This window comes from Hypomesus nipponensis, chromosome 3, assembly GCF_054491055.1.
Source record: "Hypomesus nipponensis isolate SF chromosome 3, ASM5449105v1, whole genome shotgun sequence".
In the NCBI taxonomy this organism is placed as follows: Eukaryota; Metazoa; Chordata; class Actinopteri; order Osmeriformes; family Osmeridae; genus Hypomesus; species Hypomesus nipponensis.
In genome coordinates this window covers 18490001-18504528 of record NC_140363.1, presented here as the reverse complement: position 1 = coordinate 18504528, position 14528 = coordinate 18490001, and the positions used below count along the sequence as shown (strand labels likewise).

Here is a 14528-nt window from a genome sequence, read left to right as displayed (position 1 = left end):
ACGGAGAGAGCGCTGGGCCAGCCAGCCAGCCAGGCAGCCAGCCAGGCAGCCTCCTAGTCAGTGACCCAGCCAGCCAGCCTGCCAGAGAACCAGGTGAAGGAGAGCAGCAGGGCGCATGGCTTCAGAGCAGGGTAAACCTGGGGGTGGAAGAAGGGGGTTAAAGGAGGCTCCAGTGCTGCCAGGGACCACCCCAACCTAGGGCCCCCAGGAGCCCCTCTCTCTGTGGGCCCCCAGGAGCCTCTCTCTCTAGAAGCCTCAAACGGGACATTCTGCTTTACAAGACACACCGTAGCAAAGCCAGCGAGGTGAAACCCTCGTGGGAGCCTTCACGCCTTCCTTCCACCAGGCCTCCACCACCAGACCTCCACCAGACCTCCACCACCAGGCCTCCACCACCAGGCCTCCACCACCAGACCTCCACCACCAGGCCTCCACCACCAGGCCTCCACCACCAGACCTCCATCACCAGACCTCCACCAGACCTCCACCACCAGACCTCCACCAGACCTCCACCACCAGACCTCCACCAGACCTTCACCACCAGGCCTCCACCACCAGACCTCCACCAGACCTCCAGCACCAGACCTCCACCAGACCTCCACCACCAGGCCTCCACCACCAGACCTCCACCAGACCTCCACCACCAGGCCTCCACCACCAGACCTCCACCAGACCTCCACCAGACCTCCCCCACCAGACCTCCACCACCAGACCTCCACCAGACCTCTTCCACCAGAACTCCTCCACCAGACCTCCACCAGACCTCCACCACCAGGCCTCCACCATCAAACCTCCACCACCAGGCCTCCACCACCAGACCTCCACCAGACCTTCACCAGTCCTCCACCAGACCTTCTCCACCAGGTCCAGAGCAGCTGAGGTCTCGCACGGCCTCAAACACAGTTCCAGCAGAGCTGTCAGAGGGAAAACATTACTGCTCCCTCAGACGTGACCGGCTTGTTAGAAAAATGACATAATAACAATGACAGGAGTAATGGAACAGAAGTGAACGTCTGCTAGGGCAGGATGAGGTGGGGTGGGAGGTCTCCTGTGAGGGGCCAGGTCCATCAGAGGGGGCCAGGGTGGGCTCGTCCCCCTGCCGTCCCCTGACCCTGACCATGCTCGCTGGCGCGCCAGAGAACCGCTGTTCTGGTTGGGTGAAGCGACCGTGCGGCGGCCATAAGCCCAGGAGATTGATAGGTGTGCCGTCCTCTCTCCCTTCCTCCCTCCAGGGGTAAAAGATTATCCGCTCACCCTCTTGAAACAAAGCTGTGATGGAAATTCGTCTCGCATCATCAGCAACAAAATATCTACACGGCCAAAAGGGAGTCTCTCATTTTTCATGGGCAATATATTAAATAAAAAAGGGGCATTAAAGAAAAAGAGAAGGGGGGGGGGTTGGGCCTGAGTGATAGCGTTAGTTAGGATTTCTTTTTTTAAACGGGCCACTTGAAATGGGCGAGATTATAAGGTTTTTATTGGCTGTCAAGAAACACAACTTTCTGCGTACTTCACCCTGTGAAGCTCATAACACTATGATTAGAATGCCAGCAGAAATGAGAAGGAATGGTGCCACTGAAGATGCTGGAGGTGGGGAGGATGAGCACAGACGCCCCAGGATGTGCTCCCCTACCCCCGCCAGGCCGGGGACGGATGAACCAGTCACAGCCCTCAGCCACGGGATTAATACAATAAGGTTCCCACTCAGTTCTGCCTCAGAGGAACACACAGTCACACAGACACCGCCAGCAGGTTGCACAAAGAACACATCCATTCAAATGCTATCTCTGCATACAAGTGAATATCGTGGTCATGTTTATGGGCGCTGTGCCGTAGCTGTTGAATTTCAATTATTGCTGATGTCTTAGCGAGTAAGGCGTGATGCGAGGGTTCATTTCACACACACTCCTTCTGGTGAACAGCCCTTCTGCTCCAGGGTTCAACACACAGTGTGGTGATAAGGACCGACTGATAGGCAGGTGCTGTAGGGAGGGATGCTGTTCATTAAAGGGTCACCTCAAAGCAAGCTGCCATGACAGTTCAGCACCCCTCTGAAGCAACCAATCGCTAGCCTCCTGCACACCATTACATCCTGGGGCCTTAGATGGTGGCTCGTGATACCTATATAATTATACGTGGAGAAAGTATAACAGAGGACAGATAATGGGTCGTTGGAGAGATTTCACCAAATCCACTTAGAGCCTCGCCAGAATGTTCTACCAGTGCTTTCCGTCCCCAAGACAGCGGCACCGAGGGACTGCAAGCCGCGCCGCCGAACATCAAACTCCTAAACATGACAGAGCTGGCTCTTTCTGACGGGAGGAAACCATTGATTTTTCCTCCATTTCTCCATCAATCTGGGGGAAAGGAGGCTGCTGGGGGCTCCAGACAGCTGATGATGTGATTGGTAACTGTGGACCACTGGTGAGAGGATTGCTTCAGCTCTCGACACCTGGAAGAGTAACAGCACACTCCTTCACCCACCCAGCAGCTAGATTAACAGCGGGGGATCTGTTGATAATGTCCACAGGTTCGCTGGGGGTCCTCAAGTCAGACTGGGGCTCCCCTACTGCGAACCAACAAGGGTGTGGGAGTTTAGATTCAGGTGCTTGTAATAAACATTCGTTAATGGGCAATAAGGTCCTCATAAGATGCTTATTAACATTAATTTGTGTTATTAAGACTTACTAACTTACTAAAGCCTTATTGCTTAGTAACCAATGCTTATAAACAAGCACCTGGGCCTGAAGAACTACATCTGACATCTACTAACATCCAGTTGAACCACAGTCACACAGCAGGCATTCAAACCACACTGTTTTACAAATAACTTATGAAACAACTAAGTTTTTTTTTGTGCATTTATTAAACAAAACTCAGTTACAACCTTTGGGATCCAAATACTGGAAACGCACAGCAAACACACGTGTGGGAATGAACACCACATGTCCAACGTTACAAAAGTTAACATAAGATCTATCATGAGGTTCGACAAAGGTGCATACATATACACGGGACTCAAGCAAAGCCAACATTGCAGTGCTTGTGCTACAACTACTCCATGTTTAATACACATTATGTGTATTATGTAAACATAATGTTTATATATATCTATATATCTCTCTATATTTTTTTGTGTGGAACACTTTTTTGAGTTCCTTATAAAAAGCTGTGGTCTTGTCTGACTGTGACAATTTACCGCACAACTACTACAAAGGGGGTTTGATTGAATGGAGCCCATTGTAGAGCAGATGTAGCAATGAGACACCATGCAGGCCTGTTAAAGGAGAGTAATCCTCTTTAGATCATTAGCAATGCAATTAGGCATGCTTCTACAGCTATTAAACAGAAAGATAACAACTAAGATAAGATGCTATTTGTGCAACGTGTCGTATGGGGTAGCTGCCTCCGAACACAAGTGACATCATAAAACCCTGAAAATGACCTCACAGATACGAGATAGTTTAGTGATTTGTACATACAGTATCTACAACACTACATGTAATCAACATACAATAATTATACATCATTTCGATAATTGCAATGTACTTATTGTCATCTACATTATCGCCGAACGGACAAAGTTACTGAATGAAGTGCAATATAATCATGGTAAGGGTTGAGTTAAAGGTTTCATGGTTCACATCAACACGTTGGAAGACTGATGTATATAAATCACCTCGTGATGCCGAGAAATATGGGCCTAATAATGGGAGATGTATTGATCCTTGGTAGTGCTGAATGATCCAGCAGGAGCCAGAGAGAGACATAGCCAGGCTCGGCTTGGAACACAAGTCAAGATGACACTTCCTGGTCTGGTCTGTTACAGATCACATCCTCTTGAAGGACGAATCACGACAAAGCAAATCAAACGGATCAACTCACGGTGACCAATCACAGATAGCCGACCGATGCCGCCCCCAAAACAAATGCATTTGTCAGCAGGGACAATAAGGTGTGCTGTCCAGCATCAGGCAGAAGGCACGGAGCCCATCCTTCACAACAACAAGATGGTCCCCAAAACACGTGCTCTCCCGTGACCCCTGACCCCACAGGGGAGCCTGCTCTGCCTATTCACACAGCAGGTTCACCCAGAGTTTATGACTACATTATTTCCTCCCCCCCGCCCCTTCACCCTCTCTCTCCCCCCCCCTACATCCGTGGACAGTGGGAGCCCCCTACAGAAGCAGACGGCCAAGGCATCACTCATTCACTCGCCTCCTAGGTGCCTTTGTCAGGTGATTGCTGCCGGAAAAAGGAAAACAGATCAATACATCTCCCGTGGGCCTGACAGGTAATCTTTACCCTGGATGAAATATGAACGGTACCAGCCCGCAGGATTCCTTAACTGTAACAGGGCGATTGGGGCGCACCGAAACCATTTCCCCCTACTTCCTGGTCATTGGAAATTCATTTTTTGAGCGTACGCCCTGGATAAGGACGTCTCCATGGCGACCGCTAATTACCATGGAAGCAGGTGAGTGAGGCGTCGAGGAAACTTGATCTGAACGTTCCTTCCTGTCAGTCGATTCTCTGGCACCATGACACACACACACACACACACAGGAGACAGCGACACACACACACACACAGGAGACACCGACACACACACACACACAGGAGACAGCGACACACATGCACCCTTCGTAACGAGACGCACGGACACTGCGGCTAGCTAGCCCGCGCTGCAGATGCAGTGCAGCGCAGGGTGTGTGTGAGGTGTGAGGCCCCCTACCAGAGCCTCACTCCAGGGACGACAGCTGGATCCCCCCCCCCTCCTCTAGGCCCTGACAGCCAGCCTGGGAGGGGGGGGGGAGCCTGGGAGGGGCTGGCTGTGACTGATTCCTGTGGCAGGATGTCTTGGGAGAAGCATCCATTTAGATGAGTGTGCACACACAGCATTTATAAATGTCAGGCCACTACGACATGATCACATAAAGGCTTCTCCGAAAGAATGATTGGAGAACTATAACTCACACTAATTTATAAATCTGTGGCAATTTAACGTGATCGTTCTGTGCACGTCTCATGTTTCTTATTGAATATAGATTCTGAAGGATCAGGGAACATATAGAGTTACTTACTGGACACATCTGATGTGTAAAAAAATACATACACAAAAAAAAAAGTTTGCTGTGTTAAATATATATTTTCTTTTTTAAGATGTATTTTCAAAATCTTATCAACATACAAGTAGCTATGATGCATCCAGTGCCTTAAATCCAAACAGAAGGTGTGGTGTCCACTGGGAATGTCCTGGCTGTGCCCTCTGCCCACTGCCCTCTGCCCTGAGCCCTCTGCCCACTGCCCACTGCCCTCTGCCCTGAGCCCTCTGCCCACTGCCCTCTGCCCTGAGCCCTCTGCCCACTTCCCTCTGCCCTGAGCCCTCTGCCCTCAGTTCCAGGTGATACCTCACCAGGCAGGGTTAGGGTGGTCGTCTCACAACAGTCACAAGGTCTCTTTGCCACATTAGACATGGGCAAGATGATTGTAAATTAGGCTCTCCTCTTTCCCTGCCTCCCGTCCCCTCAACACCTCCTCCCATCTCCTTCCCCCCCCCCACCCCTCCTCCCATCTCCTCTCCTCTCCCCCCCCCCCCACCCTCCTCCTCCACAGTCTCTCTCTCTCTAAACCCCTGCTTCTTCTCATTGCTCTCCCGGCAGTGAAAACAAGCAATCCACCCCCGGTGTTTAAAACAGATTTGCAGCTGGCCTTGAACATGAATGTGTTGAGGGAGATTTAAATATAGAAGGTGAGTTGAGGAAAACAGAGGGGAACCTCCAAGGACCACAAGCGCTGCCCCTCTGTCATGTGCTAATCACAGCCTTTGTAGCGAGTGTAGCTTTTCAAATCCATGCTAATAGGACGCCTGTTCTTTGAGCGCACGCTCCATCAGTGGTTGCCTCTGTGAACCTTGCAGCAGCATGAGGTAGCAAAACTTTCCGATGCTCTAACATCTGTAAGCTTGCTAGGCAGTTCTACGCTAACTTGTTGGCTAAACTCTCGCAGGCTAACGGCGGACCAGCCCTCCCAGCCAGTCCAACCCCCGACCGTGATTTCGGTGTCCCTGCTGACAAATGCGGGGCTTCTCAACGAGGTCATAATTGTTGGTCCTTAGTGGGAGCAGGAGGCCTGGAGATGGTCCTGGAGCTGAGGCAGGAGTCTACGAGCGCCAAGCCTTCCACGCTGACTTTCATTCTCAAGAGGACGGCTGGCTATGGGAGTGATTAGCCAGGCTTGATTGCATTAACATTTTTCGTCCTTTAAATACTTGCTGGAAAGATTTGATGTAGCAGCACAAAGCTGATTCTGAGAGTAACCCATGCATTACTTGATATATTTAATATTTTTCCTTCTCAAAAATCCCACTCAGCAGGAGGAGTTTAAGCCATGTCTCTTAATTTGTCCCAATAGGGCCTCCGTCCACCAGCCAAGCTGGGAATGTCACTCTCCTAACCTCCTGCTGCTGTTAAGGGCTGGAAGAGCACAACTGATCAAGGGTGGAGGCCCCTGGCCCTGTTACTGGGGCAGCCGGGATGGAGGCCGGGGTGGAGGCCGGGGTGGAGGACGGGGTGGAGGCCCCTGGCCCTGTTACTGGGGCAGCCGGGATGGAGGCCGGAGTGGAGGCCCCTGGCCCTGTTACTGGGGCAGCCGGGATGGAGGCCGGAGTGGAGGCCGGAGTGGAGGCTGGGGTGGAGGCTGGGGTGGAGGCCGGCATCTCTTCTCTCAGGACATCTTTCAGGAAGGGGATGCATACTGGAGGGAAACAGAAAAGTTGAAGCTAGTTAGTTCGAAAGTAAGCTAAGAGTCTTTGAAATTAAGATGGAGAACAAGAGAATTTGTAATAACTTTTGATTAAACTATAACATTTCACATGATGGTTTTTCACCTTTTAAACTTAGTCTCTGAGGGCACCAAATGAATCTACAGAGAAAGGGTAACAAAAATACAATGGTCCCTCTAATATCTGTTCTCCTTTCCCCTTCTTTCCGTTAATAAATCAATCTCTGTTGGTCTCTCCAAAGTTAGCGGCGGTCACACAGACATTTTGAGAGGCAGACCCGGAGTACACAGGAACTAGAAGTGACATTGTGGCTCTGGGCTGTCTCAAAGGATTAGGCATTACAGCCTTCACTGGCATGTGATTGTGCTCTTTTCCATTCTATCTGCTTGTACCTCTTTCCAGATGACTTCTCCCTCAAACTGATCCAGCGGGCAAGATCACTGATTAATATTTCTGGAGGGAATGATGACTAACTGTTGGACCCAAACCCTCAGCTGTAATGGTTGAAACATAGCGAGAGCTACTGACCTACATTCTAGGGGTTCTACTGATGGTAAAGAACATAGTAGAATATCCAGATGGAACACTAAAATGACAAATCACAAGGATTAGTAATTCAATCATATAATATTTTTTTATATATATAAAACAAATACAAAATAGCAAATATAAAACATCATATAAAATGGATGTCAAACTGCAGCGCTTGTCCCAGATACAGCAAGAGCATCTAATGTCACTCAATGTGTCATGAGAGAACAATGAAGTGGATCTGAGGGAAACGTTTGGAGTCAGTGTGAGATTCCCGTGTGCTCATATAGAGCAATGACGGGTAGCTGAATGGGAACCTTCTTTCCATATTAATACCCTCTCATGTGATGTTCTCTAAAAACAATCATTACAGCATTTCCTGGAGCCAGAAACTCCCCCTGTTTATTAATCAGCTAATTACACATTGACAGTAATGGCCCTGCTGATTCCCACAGTGAAATGAGCAGGCCTGAATAGCTCTTTAATGATTAGCCTTTGTGTTTTTTCACCGTACGAGCTGAATCCATCTATTTCACGCGACCAAAGGGGACTTTCAAATCCACCCAGTTGTGGGAGGGTTGGAAGGCTAGCCCTGTTAGGACGATGGGGATCAGCGAGGCATGCCTGACCGGGCCAGTCGGTGGATTCAAGGATCAATTACGGAGGTAATTATCACAGTTGATATAAAACATAATCCGATGCGGACATTAGTCAATGCTCTTTTTTCAGATCCAATCTCAAACCCTATAAACCTTATGCCAGATAAGATAATCCACTAAACAGTGCTATCCAGCCCCTGGGATCATGTCTTTGTTTCCATCCCACCTCCACCACCTCCACCAGCACCACCAGTACAGCCAAGGCAGCCAGGGCAGGTGAGCTGGGTGGAGGAGGTGGAAGAGGGGGTTTTGAAGGACGCCAGAGGGGAGCGGAGGGGAGCGAGAGAGGGCAGAATAGTGCAGTGGGCTGCATTTCTGTCAGCAGAAGTGATGGCTGAGTGGTGGCGTTATTTGTCTTGTGCTGCCACACGGCGCTGGAGCCAGGCCGGGCATTAATGAGAGGAGGCTGGACGCAGCGGAGGCTAGGAACACGCAGGGCCTCCGACGCAGGTGATCTGTCACACACTGGCCCCGCTGACGCTCCAGCCACCCAGCCACCCAGCCACCCAGCACCCAGCCACCCAGCACCCAGCCACCCAGACACCCAGCACCCAGCCACCCAGACACCCAGCACCCAGCCACCAGCCACCCAGCCACCCAGCACCCAGCCACCCAGCACCCAGCCATTTTCAAAAAGTGTGTGGGACACATATCAGGAACCCTACAGCCCTGTTGGAGGGTACTCTTAATACTCTCATCTTAAGGTAACATGACATCCATAAAGGTTCAAATTCAAACAATGGCTAGAAGTGCTAACCAACATACCGCGACTTCTGGTAAAAAGTGCAGGCAGGGTATACAAGAACGAATTAGAGCTTATTATCATCCTTCATCCCTTATTATAGATGAAGATGAAGGGCATTGTTCAAGACAGCGGGGGAGGGGGGAAACGGCAATAATTAATTAGTCTGCTTGTGAGACAAGAGGGGATTAAAATCCATCAGGATCTTCACACACCGGTTCAGCCACGCCATGTTTTATCTCTTTAAACCGAAAAAAAAGAAGAAAAAATAAAAGGTGTCAGACATGCAGAGAGCAGGAATACATCATTAATCCCTGACCTGACCTGTGCACGATACAAATACATTTGAATGTATTTATTGCACTCACACAAGAAGAAGAGGAAAACATTTTTTATTTTTTTTTCCGAAACACGGAGGACCAGACCTGGACTAGCACTGACGCTCTGTTCTATTTCCTGTGAAGAGTGGTTGTCGTTTTCTGTTGTTGGATTGATGGTGGTGAGAGAAGCAGAGAACGGCCAATTTGAGCCTGAGAAGTGGGGTGGTCATCTAATCCAAACAGGTACCTGGCTTGATAAGTTGTTTCACAGCCAGCTTCAACACTGAGCTGGTAAGTGCTAAAAGGGTGAAGCTGGAAAACAGAGAAACAGCTGGGTACCGCCTGGGCAATTCCCCCCAGACTCCTGGGAGACACCTTCTGATCCACACCATTTTCACTCCTGATTACAGAGTACCAAATCACCCACTAACACACACACTCTTCCTCAGGCGAAGTCACTCACGCTGCGGGCAACAGAGATGCTAACTTGGCTTGTATACGATGGAATCCTGGCCCACCCAGGGCAAACAATACTAATAAATGAACTCGAATCAAATTCAAATAGGTGTTTTCCAGAAGAATGTTTTTTTTTTTTTTTTTTTACACAGACAGGATGAATATCAGCGTAGATATTAAGGTGTATTATTATATGGCAACGACGGTACGAGCTTTCTGATTGGCTAATGGGTAGTCATGCCAGCCGCGTATTGACCGCGGTCTGAAAAGTATTCTTATTGTCCTCTGACGTCATCTTCAAAATGAGCAATATCGACGAGTCAGCTGCTGAGTTTTACTATCCAGATGATGCTGAAAAGATTTGTCATCGAAAGTGAGGATGAAGACTAGACTCTTTGAATCACTTGTGTCGTTATTTTGTGTTGAAATGAAAGTCATTTTAGCAGAACCATGTTGTCCGCTTTCTATCAAAAGTAATGAGTTGCTAAGCAACACATGAAACACAGCGTGAGAAGACTTGAGAGCTAGCTACAATTAGAGGTACCTGTTATTTTCTTTAAAAAAATGAAAATAAGCTAAAAATGCCATATAATAAACTACTTACTAACCTCGACCGTTCGGTCTTGCCGGGAAATATCAAACCTCGGTTTTGCCGTATCGACCACGCTATCGCTCGGTCGATACGTTCCAGCCTCAGTTTGATATTTCCCGGCATGACCTCACTCTCGGTTAGTATAGTAGTTAATATTATTTATTTGTTTAACATGTTTAAATGAAATGTGAGCGAAAACCTTTGCGATTAGACAGAAGAAAACGCTTAGAAAAGGTAACATCCCCTAGAACAGGGGTTCCCAATCCTGGTCCTCGGACCTCCCTGCCCTGCATGTTTTAGATGTTTCCTTGTTCCAACACACCTGATTCAAATGAATGGTCGTTAGCAGGTTTCTGCATTACTAGATAACGACCCATTCATTGGAATCAGGTGTGTTGGAGCAGGGAAGCATCTAAAACATGCAGGGCAGGGAGGCCCGAGGACCAGGATTGGGAACCACTGCTCTAGAATGAATGTGTGTGGTGTGACGTTCCCTAGATGAGGCAGGGTGCAGCATGGAGCAAGGTCCAGATTTATACAGAGCGGCTGCAGCAGCAGAAACTGACATTGGATGACAGGGGCTGCATGATAAATCACTGTGAACACGGGGCCCCAGACACAGGAAAAAGCTGCTTCATGCATGCACCACAGAAACAGCAGTTCCTTGAAAACGTCTGGAAATAATACTTGAAGAATAATGTATACTAGTGAAATTTTCGTTTTTGAATTTCTTTTATAATAATTAGCTAATTGTCTTTCAATCGTTAATAATCAATACATTTAAAAGGATCTCCAAATAAAAACTGACTTAATGAGTCCAAGTCAAATAAAACCAGAAATATGGTTCTAATGAGATGTTGCTCTCACTACTTGACGTATTGTGTTGGATCCCTGACTGTCTAGACCTGTCTAGACCTGTCTACGATGCTGAGAGCCTCCCTTCCCCCTTCTGTAGGGCCTCCTCTATTGGTCCCCTCCTGGAGGGTAGGAGAACCCAACCCTCCTGGGCCCCCTCTCCAGGGGGCAGGGGTGAATCTTGTTTTAGTTTTATGGGAAGTGGATCTGATCGCTGGTGAGGTGAAGGACAGAGTCTGTGGCCATACCATCACTCAGTGCAATAAATGGATGCAATCTGTATCCCAGTAAAGCACTGGCTGTTTTTAAATTCCTCCTCTTTTATCCAAATGAATGATGGAGCCAGGTACAGTGCACTGTGCAGCAATATTAATATACATCAGAGGCCAGCAGCCCTCACTAAATCAGGGAAGCTCCGGCATTTGTTATTTAAATGACAAACAGCGTCTGCAGGAGAGGGGACGTGGGCGAAGAGGTGGACGAACCAATTCAGATTTCAATCCGGCAAAGAAGCAGAGCCCCAAGCCATCAGTCTAATGAAAACAGGCAGCTCAGCCAGCCCAAACGTGAGGATCCCACCTCCAGCCTGGTGCCTGTTCCCCAGCCTGGTGCCCGCTCCCCTGCCTGGTGCCTGCTCCCCAGCCTGGTGCCTGCTCCCCAGCCTGGTGCCCGCTCCCCTGCCTGGGGCCTGCTCCCCAGCCTGGTGCCCGCTCCCCTGCCTGGGGCCTGCTCCCCAGCCTGGTGCCCGCTCCCCTGCCTGGGGCCTGCTCCCCAGCCTGGTGCCCGCTCCCCTGCCTGGTGCCCGCTCCCCAGCCTGGTGCCCGCTCCCCAGCCTGGTGCCTGCTCCCCAGCCTGGTGCCTGCTCCCCAGCCTGGGGCCTGCTCCCCAGCCTGGTGCCCGCTCCCCTGCCTGGGGCCTGCTCCCCAGCCTGGTGCCTGCTCCCCAGCCTGGTGCCTGCTCCCCAGCCTGGTGCCTGCTCCCCAGCCTGGTGCCCGCTCCCCTGCCTGGTGCCCGCTCCCCAGCCTGGTGCCCGCTCCCCAGCCCTGGTCGCCTGCTCCCTGGGCTGCAGGGCTGGTGGAGGGCTGGTGGAAGCTCAGCTCAAAGCCCTGCTCTGACAATAACACTGCTGGAAGCCTACCCGGAACCACACGCACTTTAACCATGGGCATCAGTTTACAAAAATAATTGTAAAAAAATGTGGGCACTATTATTCATAGTTATCATGCAGACACATCTACAAAACATCTAATCTAAGGACCAGTTAGGACGACAAATAAATACATGCGGCCCTTGCAATTTGGGCTCGAGAGACAATTTGGTAGCAGCGTGTAAAGTTCCAGAGACACATATCAGGTGAAGGGAGAGGGGACAGGACCCTGTGCTGTAGGACAGGACCCTGTGCTGTAGGACAGGACCCTGTGCTGTAGGACAGGACCCTGTGCTGTCAAGACAGGACAGCTTACCCGAGAGCTCAGGAGGTCAGAGAAGTCAGAAAGGCGTCGCAGGCAGACAGACAGACAGGTACCTGAGGAGGTGCTAGGCAGACAGACAGGTACCTGAGGAGGTGCTAGGCAGACAGACAGGTACCTGAGGTGGAGCTAGGCAGACAGACAGGTACCTGAGGAGGTGCTAGGCAGACAGACAGGTACCTGAGGAGGTGCTAGGCAGACAGACAGGTACCTGAGGTGGAGCTAGGCAGACAGACAGGTACCTGAGGAGGTGCTAGGCAGACAGACAGGTACCTGAGGAGGTGCTAGGCAGACAGACAGGTACCTGAGGTGGAGCTAGGCAGACAGACAGGTACCTGAGGAGGTGCTAGGCAGACAGACAGGTACCTGAGGAGGTGCTAGGCAGACAGACAGGTACCTGAGGTGGAGCTAGGCAGACAGACAGGTACCTGAGGAGGTGCTAGGCAGACAGACAGGTACCTGAGGAGGTGCTAGGCAGACAGACAGGTACCTGAGGTGGAGCTAGGCAGACAGACAGGTACCTGAGGAGGTGCTAGGCAGACAGACAGGTACCTGAGGAGGTGCTAGGCAGACAGACAGGTACCTGAGGTGGAGCTAGGCAGACAGACAGGTACCTGAGGAGGTGCTAGGCAGACAGACAGGTACCTGAGGAGGTGCTAGGCAGACAGACAGGTACCTGAGGAGGTGCTAGGCAGACAGACAGGTACCTGAGGTGGAGCTAGGCAGACAGACAGGTACCTGAGGAGGTGCTAGGCAGACAGACAGGTACCTGAGGAGGTGCTAGGCAGACAGACAGGTACCTGAGGTGGAGCTAGGCAGACAGACAGGTACCTGAGGAGGTGTTAGGCAGACAGACAGGTACTTGAGGAGGTGCTAGGCAGACAGACAGGTACCTGAGGTGGAGCTAGGCAGACAGACAGGTACCTGAGGAGGTGCTAGGCAGACAGACAGGTACCTGAGGAGGTGCTAGGCAGACAGACAGGTACCTGAGGAGGTGCTAGGCAGACAGACAGGTACCTGAGGAGGTGCTGGGCAGGAAGGTAGTCTTCCTCCTCCTCTTGATGTCCCCGGAGCACAGCAGGTGAAGGCTGGGCTGCCTGGAGGACGGCCGGACGGCCGGACATCTAGACGGGCAGACAGACAGGTAGATAGTTAGACAGACAGGTAGATAGTTAGACAGACAGGTAGATAGTTAGACAGACAGGTAGATAGTTAGACAGACAGGTAGATAGTTAGACAGACAGGTAGATAGTTAGACAGACAGGTAGATAGTTAGACAGGCAGCTAGATAGTAAGACAAGCAGACAGATGGACATAAAGATACAGACAGACAGAAAGGCAGATTAATGTAAGTCACAGAAGAACTGATTGTTGCCATGACGCCATAGTTCCTAAAAACTGCAATTCTATCCAAAAGCACCATTATTAAAAGTCACACTTTCCCGCGAGGAGCAAATTCTGGCCTCTAAAAATGATGCATTTGTGTTGCTGTGCTCAAAGAAACTGATCCCTATGTAGGAATTCTGATCAAACACAGTCAAGGGAAATGTGGAGTGGATGGAAAACCGAGGTGTGGAGGGCTGGGCCTCTCTATCACGGCCAGGTTCAGATAAACAAATGGCCTCTCCTAGCCCCCCTGGCCTCTCCTAGCCCCCATGGCCTCTCCTAGCCCCCCTGGCCTCTCCCAGCCTCCCTGGCCTCTCCTAGCCCCCATGGCCTCTCCTAACCCCCATGGCCTCTCCTAACCCTGATTACAGGGATGTAAAGTTAAGGTCAAGGTCTCCGCTACTGCCTGGTGGGAGGAGCAGGCCAACAGCAGCATGATGGGGTGCCTCTTAGACCCTGAGTGTGTGTGTGTGTGTGAGGATGAAAAACAGAGAGAGAGAGAGAGAGAGAGAGAGAGAGACAGTTGAAGCATATGAGCTAGTGTGAATGAAAGTGACAAGAACACACACAGGAAAAGAAGCAGAGCCATCTCCTGTCGTGCAGCGCCGAGACAGCCAGACGCAGTGTCCACGGCGACGCTGAGCTGCTGTCCTGGTGGTCAACATCTATACAAACGGGCAGGGCCGCCCCCTCCCAGGACCACAACAGACCCGGTTAGCCACAGAGTCTCATCT

General features: G+C 50.5%; 1 protein-coding gene across 3 annotated transcripts in view; it reads right to left on the bottom strand.

Annotated features, from left to right (window-relative positions):
* Nucleotides 1–6316: 6316 nt before the first annotated feature.
* Nucleotides 6317–14528, bottom strand: part of LOC146300185 (G patch domain-containing protein 2-like) — a 21963-nt gene continuing 13751 nt past the window's right edge. For 2 of the 3 annotated variants that reach the window (XM_084681486.1, XM_084681487.1), the window contains exons 9-11: nt 13426–13532; nt 7313–7370; nt 6317–6756 (exon numbers count right to left, since the gene is read on the bottom strand). In XM_084681486.1, coding sequence (XP_084537612.1) covers nt 6495–6756; nt 7313–7370; nt 13426–13532 — 427 coding nt within the window. In that variant the 3' untranslated portion in view covers nt 6317–6494. The remainder of the gene's footprint in view (nt 6757–7312; nt 7371–13425; nt 13533–14528) is intronic. The other variant, XM_084681488.1, reaches the window with a different exon arrangement.